This window comes from Notothenia rossii (assembly GCF_949606895.1).
Source record: "Notothenia rossii genome assembly, chromosome: 6".
NCBI classification, from domain to species: domain Eukaryota; kingdom Metazoa; phylum Chordata; class Actinopteri; order Perciformes; family Nototheniidae; genus Notothenia; species Notothenia rossii.
Window position 1 is genome coordinate 49,109,828 of NC_136909.1, and position 20,101 is coordinate 49,129,928.

General features: G+C 41.8%; 1 protein-coding gene across 6 annotated transcripts; it reads left to right on the forward strand.

Annotated features, from left to right (window-relative positions):
- Positions 1-745: 745 nt before the first annotated feature.
- Positions 746-18,242, forward strand: LOC307044862 (uncharacterized protein). 6 transcript variants are annotated; one of them, XR_013809706.1, is made up of 5 exons: positions 746-876; positions 5,206-5,612; positions 13,449-13,528; positions 14,736-14,804; positions 16,040-18,229. XR_013809706.1 is itself a non-coding variant. In XM_079690286.1 (5 exons), the coding sequence occupies exon 1, from the start codon at positions 6,259-6,261 to the stop codon at positions 6,814-6,816; it is 558 nt and encodes a 185-aa protein (XP_079546412.1). In that variant the 5' UTR covers positions 6,154-6,258; the 3' UTR covers positions 6,817-13,528; positions 14,736-14,804; positions 15,390-15,533; positions 15,632-15,704; positions 16,040-18,230. The 6 variants fall into 6 exon arrangements, 3 of the variants coding, with proteins under 3 accessions (XP_079546412.1, XP_079546411.1, XP_079546410.1); XR_013809707.1 differs by lacking the exon at positions 746-876 and adding an exon at positions 902-1,928 and having other exon boundaries at positions 2,642-5,612; positions 16,040-18,242; XM_079690286.1 differs by lacking the exons at positions 746-876; positions 5,206-5,612 and adding exons at positions 15,390-15,533; positions 15,632-15,704 and having other exon boundaries at positions 6,154-13,528; positions 16,040-18,230.
- The last annotated feature ends 1,859 nt before the right edge of the window (positions 18,243-20,101 follow it).

A 20,101-nucleotide genomic window follows, 5' to 3' on the forward strand; every position in this document is an offset into this window, starting at 1 on the left:
AATTGTTCATAAAATATACCCGGTTTCTACTTTTTTAAATTCAAGATTTAAATTTGAAGTGGAACCATGTTCCTTTTGTAATTTATCTGATGAATCGTCGGAACATTTATTTTTCTCATGCCCTTTTTCTGAATTGTTTTGGTCGAATGTGAGAGATTGGTTGTTACTTAAATTAACAAATATTCCGGCCTTCAAAATATATCACATTTTATATTATATTGATAATTTGGACTCTCCCATATCTGATTTGGTAAATATAATTATTATTTTGGGTAAATACCATTTACATTGTAGTAAATGGAGAGGAGGCAAGCCCTCCTTTCCCTGTTTCATAAATGAGTTCAACTCCTTTTTTCTGTCCCTTAGAAAAATACAATCTTGTAACATGTCTATAAAGATTTGCAATGACATTTCCAAATGGTTATTATTTTCAGTAAGCTTAATGCCTCTCAAATGTTTTTCTGCCTTTATGCTTTTTCTCTCCCCCTGGCTCTTATTGGATGTATTATTTATGGTTTTTTTGTCTTCTTGTGAATGAATGTCTTGCACTTAAGTTGATAAGTTGATGATATCCTCACCGAGCTTTTGTATGTTTTAAAAATGTTCAATAAAACATTTATAAAAAAATAAATTAAAAATAAATTAAAAAAATCCTTCGAAGGGTGCATTCGTAGACCGCATGCGTCACTTCCGCCGAAAGAAGGCTGTCCCAGCGCCAGACTGAGAGTTACGTCATCTCCGTTCACACCAATGGATCACTTTTTTACAGCAATGGCGGATCGTGGAGCCTCTCAATCGTTCCCCGGAAGTTAGCGCCAAGGCTAGCAGAGCTGTAGAGTTGCAGCATAATAGACCGTTCGTGACGGACTTTTAAAGGTAAGAAGAAGTTTAAAGATTTATATTGCGGATATTATCAGTACATCTGATTCAAATTAACATGTGTATTAAAGAATGTCAGTGGATTATCCCTAAATTAGTAGATTTAGGGAACGTTTACAGATAACAGATTAAGCTAGGATACCATACCATAGTACCATACACTATACCATAGTGGTTGAATACACAGTATTAGGAAACACTTTATACTTACTGGACATGTTATACTCATCACATACTGTTTATAAAATATGACCAAGAATGTGAGACAACCTTATAGAGATTCATATCACATCTGTTACTTATGCCATTTGTCATACTTTGTTAAACTCACAAATAATAAAGTTCCATAACTTCAGTTGGGAACAAAGACCTTATCTCCCCAAGGCAATAGAGAACCGCAGTGACGCGTCTTAAAACCCGGAAGTAAGTTAGCATTTTTAGCACTTCCGGTTCCTTCCTCAAAAAGCAATGCATTTTTTCCATAGGGTTTTGGAAAATAGCTCGAAATAAGGTCTGTGGTTGACACAAATTTAAGAGGTAATTGACGTTTTGTTCTACGACATTAAATACATCAACAGTGACCCCACTGGGGATTTTTGAAGAGTTTACGTGTCTGAAAAACGATGGTTGTTACCGAATGGCTGAATAGGACTACAGAAATTGTCGAGGCCGTTGTACGTCATTACGCCGAACACGTAAACACTCCCGATAAGTTTGTTTTCCCCTTTGTTGTGCTTGAAAGCAAGTACCTGCCTATCTTTAGTATCTGTATATCTATATCTGACCATTAGAATCTGTATTTTTGAAATTGTCGTTTTTAACACCGTAGTTTTACAAATTATAGAATAATTAATTACCAGTGTTTTCCAATTTTACTTGGCAGTTCGTTTCGTTGGCTAACGTTAGCTAAAGCTAGCGCTACTAGTTAGCTACGCAATGGTTTGTTGCTTTGCTCCGGGTTGCAGCCACAGGTCTTCGCATGAAACGTGCTTGTTCTATCGTTTCCCGGCCAATGTTTTCCAAAGGAGAGTCTGGATTCGTGCCATGAGGTAAGCTGACGTTACATTTTTGTCCATGTCACGGTGAAATGTAAATAATGGGTAGTGACTGTATCGCCGTTATAGAGATGGCACTGCTGAAAAGACCGCAACATAAGTAAAGATAATGAATACATCCTATTAAAACCTGTGTGGCTTATATGATAAGTCTTATTAGTACAAGCAGCATAACGTTTCACCATGTAACTAAAGATTGTAGTCAGGGAAATCAGTTTGACATATTGAACTAATAACAAATCACCTCTGGCTGGCAGAGAACTCTCTGCTCCATAGCTTCTCTTGGACGTAAAATCACATGTACATTTTACATTTATATTCAATTTAATATTCCATCCCTCACATACTTTTGTATATATAATAACTTATATTTTGTTTTTCTTGTTATGCTGCTGCAACACAAACATTTCCCAAATTGGGATCAATACAGTAATATCTTATCTTAATTAATTAAGAAATATAACTATTATAATTAGTGTAGCAGCTGACACCTATTTTCAATATGGATTAATCTACCATTTATTTCTTTAGTTCAATTGTCATCTATAAAAATGTCAAAATAGTGAAAATGTTCACGAGACTTATCGAAGTGCAAGGTTATATCTTTAGATGTTTTGTTTTAGCCTATGTACTGTATGTCTTAATGCTCTTACAGTATATGTGACGGTGTGACTTCCATGAAACTATATTTTATATCTTCCCAACAGATGAGCTGACAGGAAACCTAACACTCTAACAACCACAACATTGCAAAGGCGAGTAAATGTAAATTAAAAACAATTCACAATTTTTTAATTTCTTCTTCCTTGCAGTGAGGTGAAGCTGACCTTGCACTTGGTGCCAGTAAGAATGTTCCTCACGCAGGCTGAATGTTTCTCCTTCCTTACTGACACAGAATCCCTTGATTTGCAATGCTTCACTAATTGTCATTTCCCTGGCTCCGTAGGGACACTTTACCTCAAGCACAGCGGAAGACCCTACCAGACCATCTGGAGATGCCCCCAACAATCCTGATAGGGAGAGCCACAAATCTGACTCATGGACCTGCATCTGAGTTGCAGTGGTGAATGCCCTGACGCCCTCACATTCGTTCATAGTCCCCCACTGTACAGACAAAACACCATCAAGGGCCTGTTGTTGCCTTAGCACCCTGGCAATAAAGGAAGCAATCACACGCTTTGACCTCAGGACAGCTCCAAAGTTGCTGGCAGTCAACCTTCCTTTCCTGAACAAATCCCAGTTTGGGTTGGTTCGCTGACCAGTGGTAGCCACCTGAATTGCCCTCTGTTGCTCTTCAGACAATGCCATGCTTGCCACAATTGCCTCAGGTCCCTGATGCCCAACAGATTTGATAATTTCAGGAACAGTAAGTGTTTCCAAGCTGTAGTGTTCCTCTTCTGGCTCGGGGGAGAGAAGCCAAGAAATTCCTGAGAACCTGCCCCCGAGTCTGTCCCTCAGCCAGTCACGATCTTCGGAGGTGGGCTCTCTTGTCAGCGGGTTAAATTTGTTATTGGTTTCAACAGTCACATTAAAACAGTTACTAAATCAGCCTATTATCACCTAAAGAACATATCTAGGATTAAAAGACTAATGTCACAGCAGGATTTGGAAAAATGTGTCCATGCTTTTATCTTCAGTAGACTGGCCTACTGCAATGGTGTCTTCACAGGTCTCACTAAAAAATATATTAGAAAGCTGCAGCTGATTCAGAACAACGCTGCTCGAGTCCTCACTAACACTAAGAAAGAGGATCACATCACTCCTGTTCTGAAGTCTTTACACTGGTTCCTCACTGACACTAAGAAAGTGGATCAGATCGCTCCAGTTCTGAAGTCTTTACACTGGCTTCCTGTGTGTCAAAGAATAGATTTCAAAATACTGCTGCTGTTTATAAAGCACTGAATGGTTTAGGACCAAAATGCATTTCTGACCTCCTGCTAAATTATGAACCATCCAGATCTCTCAGGTCTTCAGGGACGGGTCAGCTTTCTGTCCCCAGAGTCAGAACTAAACATGGTAAAGCAGCGTACAGTTATTATGCTCCAAATATCTGGAGTAAACTCCCAGAAACCTGCAGGTCCGCTGCAACTTACTACTTTTAAATCCAGGCTGAGGACTTTTCTTTTTGTCGCTGCTTTTAATTGAACTATTCATATCTTAGACTGGACTGTAACTTTTATCCATGTATTTTTTCTTTTAATGTTTATTTTATTAGCTTTTCTTTTTAATGACTGATTTTAAATGCCATTTTCTTAATGTCTTTCATTTTTTGTAAAGCACTTTGAATTGCCTTGTGTTGAAAAGTGCTATATAAATAAACTTGCCTTGCCTAATAAAGATTTCATGTGACACATACAATTGATTTGTTGATGGGAATTAATGTGAATAAATTAACTCGGTCTTAAAAGGTTAACGGTACTCTTGCTATCACTACTCACCGACACTATAAACCTTGTCCCTCATGCTAGTCCTGACAACACCGGTAAGCACACCTTCATCTAGGCTGCACTGTTACGTGTCCTGACTTGTAGTGGTTCTCTCCTCTATCTACACTCTTCTTGTCATCTTTGTAAAACGATATCAGACTGGTAATTGACACAGCCATGACTTCTAGTTAAATTCAGTGTGGCTAAAATGAAAAGCTCTGTTAAAATATGCAAGCACGCGAAAGTCAAATTCAGCTTTATTGTCAAAAATTCTACATGTGTTATACATCCAGAAATATCGAAATATCGTTTCCCACAGTGTGACATGTATACATAAAACAAAAAGGGCCTAGATAAACGTGGTATACATTAAACAAAACGGGCCTAGATAACCGGGGTATACAGTTTAAAATGTTAATATATTTATAGTGTTCAAGTGCAGTTTCAGTGCAAGTCAGTTGAAACGATCTTAAGTTGGCGTGACGTTGAAGTCGTGCGACCCTGCTGCTGTACTGGCTTGTAGTTCGTTTATAGCATAACGTTAGCATTTCGCTTTTGGCGACTAGATTTATGATTCAAAAATTATAAAAGTAGGGTTGACATGTGGAGATTATCCGGCTGAACAAAACGTGATCCCTCTCTTAAATGTGTGTCAACCACAGACCTTATTTCGAGCTATTTTCCAAAATCCTATGGAGAATTTGCATTGGTTTTTCGCGAAGGAACCGGAAGAAGTTTACTTCCGGGTTTTACGACGCGTCACTGCGGTTCTCTATTTCCCATCCAATAGGTGTGCTATATAGGTGTGTATAACCCTTTCTCCTCTCTGTTACTCCCTCTTTCAGCACAAGAACCAGAGGGGGATTCAATGGAGCCTGAATACCTGCACTGAGACCCTCACCCTGCACCCTGAGTCTCAACTCTCAGTGTTTTTCAAGCCTTTCCCTGTTTTTTTGTATTAAACAAAACATCAAGCTTTCCCAATGGTGTAGTTTTCGTTTTGTGAAAAAGTGCAAATGCAGTGTTTGTATATAATAACCTCACATATGTTTTTGCTGTTGGTCGTGAAATTGCTCCTGCTGACTTGAGCCAGCCATTTTTTCCTCCGCTCTGTGTCAGTGGGGAAGCCGTACATTCGTACTCCTTTTTCGGAGCGATTTGAGCATCCCCAGGCAGAACAGCAAACCATGGTGGCGACTAGGAGGCAGCACAGCAAACCAGGACAACACGGAGGAAAAGGCACAGACAAACGGCATGATATGCTATTCAATGTTTATTGAATTCCATGTATTTGCAATGGATGTTCCTAAAACAACACATTTAACATCATCATCATCATCATGCTGCTGCTGCTGCTGCTGCTAGTCCTTTGATAGTCAACTGTCGGTCTCCTGTCTTTTCTGAAAGCCATAAAGATGACATTAGTCATTTAGATAACTTGTGTCCTCAATTACCGTGGGATTACTGAAACTACCATGAATTTAAGAAAATGGTAGAAATTAATCTAATCTGAATTTTGAAGCATTCCTTTAGATCCCCTCCCTCTAAATATATCAATAAACATTAGAAAGTGATGCTCCTGACTACCATACAAGTTTAAGAAGATAATATTGGTTCTATTTCGTATATGGCTTCGCCCTCTAAGGCTATCGCTATTGGGTAATCCCCCTGCGCCCCCGCGCAGCACTTAAACACTTGTAGTCCACGCCCACCCGCAAGGTGGGCCCCACCCTCGGGCCTCCTTCCGGTATAAATAGGAAGGTGGCCCGTCAATCTGCTCCCTCCCTCTTTTTTTCAGCAAACCAGCACAGTTACTGAAGCACAGCAATTGAGAATCATCATGAGCAACAACTGCGTCCGTGGTTGTCCCTCATGTGGCTCTGGGTTCATAATGAGTTATGACCTGCAGAGATAAAAGCAGTATGCGAATCCTGCCGGGGGTCAGAGCACGCGTACGCGGCTCTAAACCAGCAGGTAGCATGCACTGCGCTCGTCTCCCCTCGGGCGACAGGAAGCGGAGAGCGGACACTCTTGCTGCTGTGGCCGAGGAGGACAATTGGCCCGTCCAGGACGATTGGCCCGTCCAGGCTTACGAGCCCGCGGACGGGGCCTCGTGTCCCTGGGGCAGAGTGCCGGGCAGGAGTCCGAAGCAACTCCTGGCCCGCCTCCCTCCACGGTTCACCGTTCGGTTCTCCCCTCCCTCCTCTCCCCCGGACGGGGGAGACAGAGTCGGAGCAGGGTGCCAGCTTGGCGGCCGAACATGCTTTCCCTCTCTCCGTCACCACAGCGCGGCGGCGTCTGTTACGGAGACGGCCAGAAAAGTGCTACTGGACACTCCAATCAGCCCGGACGGGCTGTTCGGACCCCAGTTCCACGGCATGGTGGAGTGCATGAAGACGGCCGCGGAACAGGTGGACGGCATTCGCCAGCATGTACAGCTGGCTCCAGTCGGCTGATCTGCCACAGCGGCACCAACGCCCACAGCAGCCGCGGCGTCCACGCCGGCCACAGGAGGCCGCAAGCGGAGAGACAACCACAGCAACCACTCTGGCGGCTGCAGGGGCTCCGTCCCACGTCTCCGCTCCCCCGCCAGCCCAGAGACAGGGTCTCCCGGCGGCGATTCAAAGGGGAGTGAAGCTCCCCCGCTCCTGGTCTGCTCCGCGAGAAACCTCCGAGGAAGCGGAGCCGGTAATTAAGCCGGCTGCCACTAATCTGTTGATTAAGTAGACAGCAGGGCTCCCTGCAGAAGCCTGCTGGTTTTAACCTATCGGTTAATAAACCTGCAGAGCTCGCGGCATTCCCCTGTCCGAGATACGCCTCCTACACACGGTCATAATAACCCATGAGCGCCGGTATAACGCCTCATGGGGACAGCACTGCACACACCTCCACTAATCCCCTGAGCGTGTACACGCCTCATGATGACAGCTGGAGTGAAACGCAGCGTGTGGAGGTTTCCTCGCAGCCCTTTCGCCTCACGGGCAGCGGCGGCGAGGGCAATGGCGTGGCTCGTCACCATGACGACCATTACAGCACATCACAGAGAAGCCAGAACGGGGGAATGAGCAGTATTCCAGGCTGAGTGCCCCCAGCGGAAGCGCCACGGCGCCAGGGCTCGCTGCAGAAGCCTGCTGGTTTTAACCTATCGGTTAATTAACTGCAGATCTCGCTAATTAAGCCGGCTGCCACTAATCTGTTGATTTCCAGCAGGGCTCGCTGCAGAAGCCGGACCGTTTTAACCTCGGTTAATAACCTGCAGAGCTCGCGGCATTCCTCTGTCCGAAATACGCCTCGTACACACGGCCTTAATAAACCCATGAGCGCCGTTATAACGCGTCATGTGGGCAGCACTGCACACACCTCCATCCATCCCCTGAGCGTGTACGCGCCTCATGATGAGAGTCGGAGTGAAACGCAGCGTGTGGAGGCTTCCTCGCAGCCCTTTCGCCTCACAGTGGCGGCGAGGGCAATGGCATCACAGAGAAGCCAGAACGGGGGAATGAGCAGTATTCCAGGCTGAGTGCCCCCGCAGCGCCACGGCGCCAGGTCTCGCTGCAAGAAGCCTGCTGGTTTTAACCTATCGGTTAATAACCTGCAGAGCTCGCTAATTAAGCCGGCTGCAACTAATCTGTTGATTAAGTAGACAGCAGGCTCGCTGCAGAAGCCTGCCGGTTTTAACCTTGGTTAATAACCTGCAGAGCTTGCGGCATTCCTCTGTCCGAGATACGCCTCCTACACACGTTCATAATAAACCCATGAGCGCTGTTATAACGCCTCGTGTGGACAGCACTGCACACACCTCCATTCATCCCCTGAGCGTGGACACGCCTCATGATGAGAGCCGGAGTGAAACGCAGCGTGTGGAGACTCCTTGGCGTGGCTCGTTGCCATGACGACCACAGAACATCTCGAGCATGTGCGCCCGCTCTTAGAGTGTTTCTCAGAGTGGCAGCGCGTGTGTCTGATGGACAGATGGATGAGCAGGCTGATCAGCAGAGGATAAGTCCTGCAGTTCGCCTCTCACCCACCCCCACAGTTCAATGGGATACAGGAAACACTCCTGTCCTCCCAGAAGCTATGTCTTGCGCTCCAATCCGAGCTGCTGGAACTCCTGTTGAAAGAGGATATTTCCAGGGTTCCTCAAAGGGAGGAAAATCAGGGGTTTTCACTCCCGTTATTTTTCTAATCCCGAAAAAGACTGGGGGAATGAGACATCCTCGATCTGTCAGTATTCCACATGCTGACGATCAAACAGGTGCTGGAATGTTTTCACCAGGACGACTGGTTCACTTCCACCTGAAGGATGCATAGTTCCACGTACCCATCATCCCGAAACACAGGAAATTCCTGCGTTTTCCATTCAGGAAATATCAGACCAGAAAATCCTCTGCCGTTCGGATATTTCCTGGCTCCTTGCATTTGTGTAGAGAAGGCTGGAGCCACTACACAGAGGAGGGATGAGAGTGTGGTTTTTCTCTGGATGAACTGCTATTTGCTGGCTCGCTCCAGGGAGGAAGTCGCTTTACAGACGGTACATCTCGTATCGCATCTGTCAAAGCCTGGGTTTCATAATAAATTGGAAGAAGAGCTGTCCTCTTCCCTCTCAGACAATCGTTTATCTGGGAGTGGAGTTAAACTCAGCCAGCATGAGAGCGCGACTCTCGCGGCAGCGAGGGGAGGAACTGACAGCTCTCTTCCGGCGTGTCACAACCCACACAGCCCTCTCCGTGACGCAGCTGCTCGGCGTTGGCGTCAGCTGGTCACGTGATGATCCCCTTGGATCTCTTCCAACAGGGGGACACTCCAGAGGTGGTTGATTCGCTGCAGAAGCCTGCTGTTTTAACCTATTGGTTTATAAACTGGAGAACTCGCGGCATTCCTCTGTCCCAGATATGCCTCCTACACACGGTCATAATAACCCACGAGCACCGTTATAACGCCTCGTGTGGACAGCATGCACACACCTCTCATCCCCTGGGCGTGTACGCGCCTCATGAGGAGAGACGGAGTGAAAGGCAGCGTGTGGAAACTCCCTCGCAGCACTTTTGCCTCACGGGCAGCGGCGGCGATGGCGTGGCTCATCACCATGAAGACCATCACGGCACTTCGCAGAGAAGCCTCTCCCCCCAGCAGTTCCATGGGATACAAGAAACACTCCTGTCATCCCAGGAACCGTGTCTTGCGCGGTTTTTATCCCCGCTATTTTTCTAAATCTCCTCTGTCCGGTGCGCGCGCTGTCCTGCTATGTGGCGCGCACGGCAGCCTGGCGCCGTTCTCAGCGCCTGTTCTTGCTCTATAGAGAGAGCTTGATCGGGCAACCTCTGTCTGCACAACGGTTGTCACACTGGCTGTGTGAGGCTGTGTCACAGGCATATGTCTCCTCTGGGGTGGAGCCCCCGGAGAACATCAAGGCGTACTCCACCAGAGGAATTTCCTCCTCCACGGCTTTGCACGGAGGAATGTCAGTGGAAGATATTTGCACGGCTGCATCTTGGTCTTCCCCCTGTTCATTTATTCATTTTTATTTGAGGGATGTCTCCCATTCCTCTCTGACACACCCTGTACTGGGTGTCCTGTCGGGTTGAGTGACGTCAGGGAGCCAGCTGTGCGCCTCTCTCCTGCCTTTTGGCACGCGGAGAGCGGCCCATTTCCCCTCTTATAGGAGGGATGTTCCTTTTTCCTCTAACACACTTTGTACGGAGTGCCTGGTCAGAGTGAGTGACGTCAGGGATCCAGCTGTACGCTCTCCTGCCTGTCTGCACGCAGAGAGCTGCTGTTCCCCCACTACGATCGCAGGACGAGGTGGGACTTTCGTCTCTACTTTCTCACAGCGGTATGTATGTATTGTTCCCAGCCTTCACCCCGTCGGGAAGATAGGCATGTTTTGCTATGTTCCAGGTACAGTGATGAGCCATTACGCATGGCACATCAGGCAGGGGGGTGTTATTGAGCAGGTATGTCTGTGCTTCTAGTGCCGGGCGGACCCAGTGGAGCGCAGACTACATCATGCTTCGCCCTTAACCCAATAGCGATAGCGTTAGAGGGCGAAGCCATATACGAAATAGAACTGAGGTTACCTACTGTAACCCCAGTTTCTATGAGTAAATGGCACAGCCCTCTAAGTGCGGGGCCCCACTGGCTCTACGAATAGCTGAAGAAAAGTTATGTTGTATGGGAGCAGATTGCCGGGCCACCTTCCTATTTATACCTGAAGGAGGCCCGAGGGTGGGGCCCACCTTGCGGGTGGGCGTGGACTACAAGTGTTTCAGTGCTGCGCAGGGGGATTACCCAATAGCGATAGCCTTAGATGGCTGTGCCATTTACTCATAGAAGCTGGGGTTACAGTAGGTAACCTCAGTTTTAAAGAATTCAAAGCTATAAACAGCAACAGGCTCTTTAACCAAGGCACTGTTAGCCTAACATGTAAACTAGTTGTTCACACTAATCCTAATATTATCACTTAATATTAGCAAATTCTATTTTATTTTTTAAAACATATTGATGTAAATACATACACATATCGATTTGTTGTATAAATATTGCAAATCAAAACCTTTATTCACTAATAGTTACCAAAAATCGTAGTTCTATCTCCTGTTATCAATGCATTCACATTGCCCGCCATGAACTTCCGGGGAACAATCCTCGTCTGCATGAACCACGTGACGATAACCGTTTTTGGACTTCCGCTGTCGTAACTCTTCAATCTATATGGCGCTGACATGGGTTAACAATACCGTGTAACTGTCACGTTTTGAAGGGACAAAACCGTGACATATTCACGTCTCCCAGCATGGTAAAACGTCACATGTTCACGTCTTGCCGTGATACCGGGTTGGTTTAACCAACATGACTTTTTAATGTTCATTTTAGGCTTTTAATAAACTCAGTATATTTCATTTGTACCTGTTGAAGCCACATTAATGTTTTGTTTAAACTACATGCTATAGTTTTCTGTTTAATCTACCTAGTGCTCAAGGGGTACATAAGATTATTTATTTGATGTAAATAGAGGCATGTCGTACATTCTTCTACAGGATCCATCCTAATGCAGAGGTCGGTCGACCGCGGGGGCAATGCTGGTAGATCGCGAGTCATTCATAAAAATAAAAAATCCAGCTCCGTTAAAATAGACAAAACAGCTTTTGATTCCTCCTCCCTTGGCCTCCCTGCCACTTAATTCAGGAGTTTACTTGATTGACAGAAAAAGCGACCTATTGCTTTCCAGTCTGTTAACCCAGAATGCAAAGCGATACAAAATCAGTCAAGTGCCGGGAGAGACAAACAACAAAATGAGTGCGGGAACGAGCAAAAAGCTAAAGACATACCACTTCCACACAGAATAGGAGGGAGAATCTTTTTTTGTGATGTCACATTCAAAGGTTATTTGCCTTATTTGTAAAGCAAGCGTCGCTCTGCCAAAGAAAGGTAACGTGGAGAGGCATTATCGGAGTGTTCACAAGGCATATGACAGCGACTTCCCTCCGAGTAGCGAGTTGAGAAAGAGAAAGGTCATGTATTATTGCTACACAAACAATATCTCTTAGTCTTAGTGTCGCCAACTCGTTTCTAACATGCAAAAAGACAAACAAATGCGTCTATGGTCGGTGTATTTTCTATCTTTCCAATCCAGAAGAGATCTCTCTCTCCCCCGTCTGTTTGCAAGGGGCGGGGCAGTTTACACACACGCATCTGCTACATGCAGCAACACACGGAGGAGATGGTGGAGAGAAGCGCTCCAAGGTGTGGTTACATGTTACCCGTCTTGAGGTGGACAATGCTCGTCACCAAAAGTGTTTAGCATGTAAGGGCGGTAACACGAGCAATTTGTCTAAACATTTAGCAAAAGTGCACCACATTCAGACGGGGGAATGCACCGGGTTCGACTGTCTTTCTCGTAGCTCTGTAGCCCCATCCACGAGTAACGTTTCCACGTCAGGTGTTATGTATGCTAGCAGCAACACACGGAGTTAACTAGATTATACAAACATGGGTTAATGATTAGACTTAGTAACTGAGTTATTTATTTTGTTAAAGTTTCAGCTATTCTGTTTACAGTTCTGTCATCACATTATTTAATACGATTTGTTAAAACATTGTTGTTTCTTTTGATGTGAAATATTATTTATTTAATTCAAATAAAAAGCAATGTTAATTTTGTTCACAATTTGTTCAGTTAATTTAATAATATATGTATTTTTGAATCAAGTATTCATCTTTATTGTCTTCATTGTTAGTTTCCACATGCCTAAAACAACCTCAAACTAAATCTAAAAGTTGATGGCTAAATAAGAGCGTTTGAGAAATTGTGCAAGGCACACAGCAGTAGTCCGAATAGTCGATTAATCGTTTCATTAATCTATAGATTAATCGATAATCAAATTAGTCGTTTGTTGCAGCCTTATTGTAGTTATCCCATGTAAAAATAAAACGTGTTATTCAGCAACCCTTGCAATTTGGGATTTTATTTTTGGTTGGTAGACCTCGGTTAGCTGGTCATTTCAAAAGTAGCTCACCAGCCAAAAAAGTGTGGGCACCCCTGATCTACAGCATTTATCATAACATTTTAAAACAAATAGTCAATAAAGACAAACACATTTCTTTGAACAACATTCATGTATTTTTCTCAAAAAATAAAAAAATATTAACAGCCATCATGCACTGAAAAAAAGGGGAAAGTGGGGTTGTTCAATTTGCAAATATGCAGTTAATATATGAGACATAATTTATTCATGTTTCTCGTCGAAACATGAATCAATCATGTAGAACTATTTTAATCTTGAGGGCTGTACATTCTATAAGTCTCACTCATGTTAAGAAATAAGAAAAAAGTTATGTTTATCTCTGTAACTCCGCCCACTGAGCACATATGTCAGCAGCTTGCTCTGCAGCCGATTACTCAGCTTCTAATTATTATTTACAAATATTTTATTCACAAATTAATATGGTCGGACTCAAACCCATACTTTAATAGTTTCATAATTGAACCTGAACAATATGGCACTTTAATGCACAAGATGTAAAGCAGAAAAAAATTGCAAAAAATATTTATTTAAAAAATGTGAATCTTTTTCTTTTTTAAACAAAGGAGGAGGGGAGGGGTTCTACCATATTTTCTTCCCGCATCGGAGGAGTAAGCTGGTTCTGTCCCGAGAACATCGCTACAAGGTAAAAGTTATTTAAAGTTATTTAATGTCATCAAATGTTCGTCATAGTTACAGGTTATCACAAGACGCATTGTTTGCAAAAAGCAGAGTTCACATTTGCCCTTACAACGAGCAACGTAAATTTAGCTGTCAATTTGTAAACATTGTCATTCACTGGTGTTAGCTAGGATAAAGCCATGAAAATCATAAGGTGAGTTTATATTGATTGACCTGTTTTTAGCGTGTTTTTTTATACTGTGAGTATTTGTAGAGCGTAAGTCCGGCAGTTGCTTGATTTACATAAAACTATGAACCTTGCCCAAAGTTATGCACATTAAACCGAGCTCAGTGGGGAGGGGGGAATCATATCTGATGGATGAGCTTGCGGCATGTTTGCATGTCTATAGGCTACGTCTTGTTTTAAATTATTGTTTTATGTCTGCTGTCAGGCGGTGTAGAACTTTACTGCGTCGGTCCGGCTCTGCATGTCTACTCTTGTGCCGACTTTTAAGGGCGCTGATGCAGGTTGTAGGCCTACCTTACGTTAAGCGACCATATTTACCCATTTAAGGTGTTGATTGTTAAAGATACAATATTGTCTGTGGGACCGCAGTGTTTTCCCTAAAAAACTGTGTTTATGTCTCTGCTTTGATCCGCTCTGTGTTCATGTAAATACCGTAAATACACACAGATCAAAACAGAGACACAATATTGTGTGTGGGGGTGTGTCCCGGAAAGCGACACTTGATACTGGAAAGTGGAGGATATTAATGATTGTGTTTTTAGCAGCGGTGCACATACCATGAATATGGGGGACATCCCGGACAGATTAAGTAAGGGTTACGATCCACCCGCTGTGAAATTAACTTATCTTCCATATTTGCCGTACGTGTTGTGTTTACGGAAGTTGAGATGTTTCTCGGTTGTGATTGGTTGTTCCTCGTCACATGACGAGCGGTGCACGCTGCTGCAGTGCACGTCTCCATTGAAACCAATGGAAATGAGCTCGCAACGCTGATGTGTATGGCTCTGTACAAAGTTGTACTCATTGCATTAGTATAGGCTACTCTAGCTTTTTACACTGGAGGCGCCCATCTCGGCCGAAGTCGGTTCATACTAACCTAAAGGTACATAATTAAATGGTAAATGTCGCCTTTAAGGAGCAGAACATTTTTGTTTTATTTGTGCGTGAATAATGAAATAATTTCAAATATGTTTTTCTGCGATAGGTAATTGGTGTGGAGAAGATTGACCTCAGCCTTGCTTTGAACATTGTTCCAAAGGCTCTGTAGTAAATGGTGAGTAGTCAAATGTTTTGTGTGATTTACTTGACTAACTTAAACTTGATCTTTTCCTAATTGAAAAATGGTATATAAACATTTTCTGATTTATTAGGCAAAAGTTATTCAGAAAGTGAGACAAACATTCTGTGATAAAGCCTCCTTCACAAAAGTGATAATGTTTTGTTTGTTGAAATGGCTATAAGGGTGTTTCTTATATGTAGTCTTATATTACAGTAATACTTATTTTAAGTCGCTTTGGAAAAAAACGTAAACTAAATGAAATGTAATGTAGTCCAACCTGGTTGTTCGTACTTGATATAAAAAGTTATCCTCACTATAGAGCCAAAACAGGAGTAATGTGGTCCGTTTTCCGTGCTCTGGTCAATACATTTTGAATCAGCTGAAGCAACTTAACTGAGTTTTTGGTACACCCTGATAATAAAGAGTTACAATAAGCTAGCCTTGAAGTAACAAATGCATGGACTAGTTTCTCTGCATCGTTTTGAGGCACGCACACAACTACAATCATAACATCATTAGAAAATGAAATGATTTCATGATTTTTATGACTGATATTTTGTTTTCTTTGATAAATGGGAGTTTAAGCGTATAACAACCCTGCCCCTCCAATCAAGATTTCTCTCTCAGCTGGATGTGTTTTCTGACAAACTTCGGAAGGTTTTTGAGAATAGAGGAGGACAGATAGGCCAGCGTCTGAACTGTATTATGTCAAACATGACTCAAGTAAGAATTCATTTTAAGGAAATTATACATCGAGTCAATAGTGTACACATTTCATTGAGCAAAATAGATTCTTTCTTTTCTTATTCCCCTTCACTTAGGTTGATGATGTCGATTTAGGCCGGGATTGTCTTCTCAAGGGGCTGTGTGTGTAACTCAATGAGAGAGTTTGTGGTCAGTAGAAGTAATATTGACCTTTTGATTTTTTTGTTGGGCGTTAAAATATGTATTTATTGAAACACCACATAGTATATAGCCTAAAGTATAAACATCCCTGTTTTTTTTTAATAGCCAGACTACACTGAAAAGCTTGAGGGCTTTTAATTTAAAACGGATACAGGAAATGAAACATTTTTTATCAGGTCAGACAGGAGTATATCAGATAACAAGGAGGCTTAAAAGTACTGAAATCTGACCAAATGTACTTGTTAAACACAGGGATTTAGTAATGGGTATGTATTGATTTGTTAGATCTCACTCTGTTCCTTTTGTGACTTTGCACTCTGCAGGCAGAAGATGAAGACGTCATTCTGCGGTCCATTGAGGGGATTACAGTGGGAATTTATGTTGTCAAACACAATTCCACCATGAGACCAGAGGACAGATGAGACCAGAGGACAGATTGTCCTGGAAGGCCTACAGGTAGCCTACTAACTGATGTGGACAACATTGCATTAGCTGCTACCATGTTGTTTGGACTAATGTATGCAATAAACCTGAACTACCCCCCTAAACTGAAGTGCACGTTCGAAGTGCTCCAGCAAATGTTAATGGAGCTAGACGGCAAAATGCTCCCCAAGAAAGCCCAAGAGTTTATAAACAAACTGTTTGAGTGAGCTGTTGCCATGGACCATTGTGCACTTTTACAGCATTCATACTGGACTTTCATCGATACAATTGTCTTGCACTTCTTTTGCTCATGCTTTTTGCTGTATTGATTTGCATTTTTCAGAAATGTGTGTTTTTCCTGGGGTCATGTATTTTCAGAATGTACCACTTGTCATGTGTTTCAGAATGTACTAATTGCGCTACTTCAAAATGTCAGTTCTTGTTTTTATTTGTAATACTTTCATTAGTGCATATGTTGTACATTTTTATACTTCCATGTATTTTTCCAAAGCAATGCCATTGCTTTTTTGCATTAAAGTGCCCTTTCATATTAGCAGGTTACTATTTAAATAATGGATTTGCAAGAACATTTCCTTTTTTCGGCTAGGCGTTGACATTTTCTGTTAATTGTTTACTATGAATGAGTTACAAAAATAAGCCTTTCTTTGCCATTTGGCACAATAAACCTTTATTTTGGTCGGGAGAATAGTTTCCTTTAAGCTTCCTTGCTGTGTTCTAACACAATAATGTATATTTACTTACATCACAAACTTTTTCTATTTCTTTATTTTCAATGTATTTGTTAATTCTCCTGGGGCTGCATGATGGAAAAACCAAAAGCTCATCTGGATGTGTGGTGGTTGTTAATATTGTTTTATTTTTTGAGAAAAATACATGAATGTTGTTCAAAGAAATGTGTTTGTCTTTATTGACTATTTGTTTTAAAATGTTGTGATAAATACTGTAGATATAAGAGATTAGGATGGATCCTGTAGAACAGGGCTATTCAATTGGCGGCCCGCGGGCCAACTCCGGCCCCAGAGTGATATTTACTGGCCCTTTGAGTATAATGTTAAAAAGTAATCCCATTTTTTTTTTTTTAAAGAGTGGCTTTATTCCAGAGAGGGTGTTAAATTGAGAGATAGGGGGGAAGACATTGCCTGAAAACTTTGGCGGGCTCGGGTTTCGAACCCACATACTACTGTAGCTACTGTAGTGACAACTCCTGTCATTGATTGTATCTCTGCGAGAATGATTAGATCATTTCACCTAAATTAAATCTAATGAAATGATGTTGATGGTTAAATTAGCTTCACATGGAGGCCTACTGAGTTCTGAACTTGCCATTTAGACCTATAAAGGCCTTGGGGCTATGTTGTTTGATTGAATTAAACACAATATATGCACTCCACTATGCTGTTGTAGTATTTACTGTATCTGAAGCTCATATTTCAAGCCATCTTTTTCCCGGCCCCTTGCTTTGGATCATTTTCATCAACCGGCCCCCATTCCAAACTAATTGAATAGCCCTGCTGTAGAAGAATGTACGATATGCCTCTATTCACATGAAATAAATAATCTTATGTACCCCTTAAGCACTAGGTAGATTAAACAGAAAACTATAGCATGTAGTTTAAACAAAACATTAATGTGGCTCTGTACAGAAATATACTGAGTATATTAAAAGCCTAAAATGAACATAAAAATTAATGTTGGTTAAACATAGGGTAAATGAATATAACTAATATTAAAGGAAATATTCACATTAACCTAACAATTTCATGTTTCTTTGACATAACATAGTTGTGTGTCTTTAACATAATGGAATAGTTTTGAGTACACATGATTTTAATATATGCCACCGATTTCCATGTTTTATATTACTTAAGTCCAACAGACTTTTTACAGTGAAGCTTAAATAAAGAAATCATGTTGCTTTAACAGGCACAAGTTAAATATACTGAGCATATTAAAAGCCTAAAATGAACATAAAAAAGTCATGTTGGTTAAACAGAGGGTAAATGAATATACCTATATTAAAGGAAATATTCAAATGAACATAACAATTTCATGTTTCTTTGACATAACATAGTTGTGTGTCTTTAACATAATAGAATAGTTTTAAGTACACATATTTGTAATATGTGCAACCGGTTTCCATATTAAAATCATGTGAATCCAACAGCCTTTTTTTCAGTTTGCAGCCCCAGGATAATTAACAACACAACATTGAACATAAAACATTAACATTACATAACATAATTACATAACATGGAAAATAAAGAAATAGAAGAAATAGAAAATGTTTGTGATGCATGTACATATACATTATTGTGTTAGAACATAGCAAGCAAGCTTAAAGGAAACTATTCTCCCGACCAAAATAAAGGTTTATTGTGCCAAATGGCAAAGAAAGGCTGATTTTTGTAACTCATTCATAGTAAACAATTAACAGAAAATGTCAACGCCTAGCCGAAAAAAGGAAATGTTCTTGCAAATCCATTATTTAAATAGTAACCTGCTAATATGAAAGGGCACTTTGATACAAAAAAGCAATGGCATTGCTTTGGAAAAATACATGGAAGTATAATAATAGCCTCACCACATATGCACTAAAGAAAGTATTAGTACATTAGTACAATTAGTGCAATTAGTACATTCTGAAACACATGACAAGTGGTACATTCTGAAAACACATGACCCCAGGAAAAACACACATCTCTGAAACATACAAATCAATACATCAAAAATCATGAACAAAGGAAGTGCAAGACAGTTGTATCGATGAAAGTCCAGTATAAATGCTGTAAAAGTGCACAATGGTCCATGGCAACAGCTCACTCAAATAGTTTGTTTTTAAACGCTTGGCCTTTCTTGGAGAGCATGTTGCCGCCTAGCTCCATTAACATTTGCTGGAGCACTTTGAACGTGCACTTCAGTTTAGTGGGGTAGTTCAGGTTCATTGCAGACATTAGTCCAAATAACATGGTAGGAGCTAATGCAATGTTGTCCACATCAGTTAGTAGGCTACCTGTTGGCCTTCCAGGACAATCTGTCCTCTGGTCTCATCTGTCCTCTGACAACATAAAGTCCCACTGTAATCCCCTCAATGGACCGCAGAATGACGTCTTCATCTTCTGCCTGCAGAGTGCACAGTCACAAAAGGAACAGAGTGAGAACTAACAAATCAATACATATATATACCCATTACTAAATCCCTGTGTTTAACAAGTACATTTGGTCAGATTTCAGTACTTTTAAGCCTCCTTGTTATCTGATATACTCAAGTCTGACCTGATAAAAAATCAGGTCAGACATTCAGGTTCATTTCCTGTATCCGTTTTAAATTAAAAGCCCTCTAGCTTTTCAGTGTAGTCTGGCTATTAAACAAAAAACAGGGATGTTCACATACTTTAGGCTATATAGTATGTGGTGTTTCAATAAATACATATTTTAAAGCCCAAAAAAAAAAATATCAAAAGGTCAAATATGACTTCTACTGACCACAAACTCTCTCAGCAGATCTTCTGGGTCCTCATTGAGGTACAAACACAGAGGTACACACACAGCCCATTGAGAAGACATTCCCGCCCTAAATCGACATCATCAACCTACTGTAAATGAAGGGGAATAAGAAAATAAAGAATCTGTTTCGCTCAATGAAATGTGTACACTATTGACTCGATGTATAATTTCCTTAAAATGTATTCTTACTTGAGTCATGTTTGACATAATATAGTTCAGATGCTGGCCTCTCTCTCCTCCTCTCATCTCAAAAATCTTCAGAAGTTTGTCAGATAGCACATCCAGCTGAGAGAGAAGTCTTGATTGGAGGGGCAGGGTTGTTATACGCTTAAACTCCGCATTTATCAAATAAAATAAAATATCACAGTCATAAAAATCAGGAAATCATTTCATTTTCTAATGATGTTATGATTGTAGTTGTGTGCTAAATGAATTTA

Bases quoted from the DNA above. Each gene is read 5' to 3' on its own strand.
- LOC307044862 (XM_079690286.1), top strand. From the start codon at position 6,259: ATGACCTGCAGAGATAAAAGCAGTATGCGAATCCTGCCGGGGGTCAGA.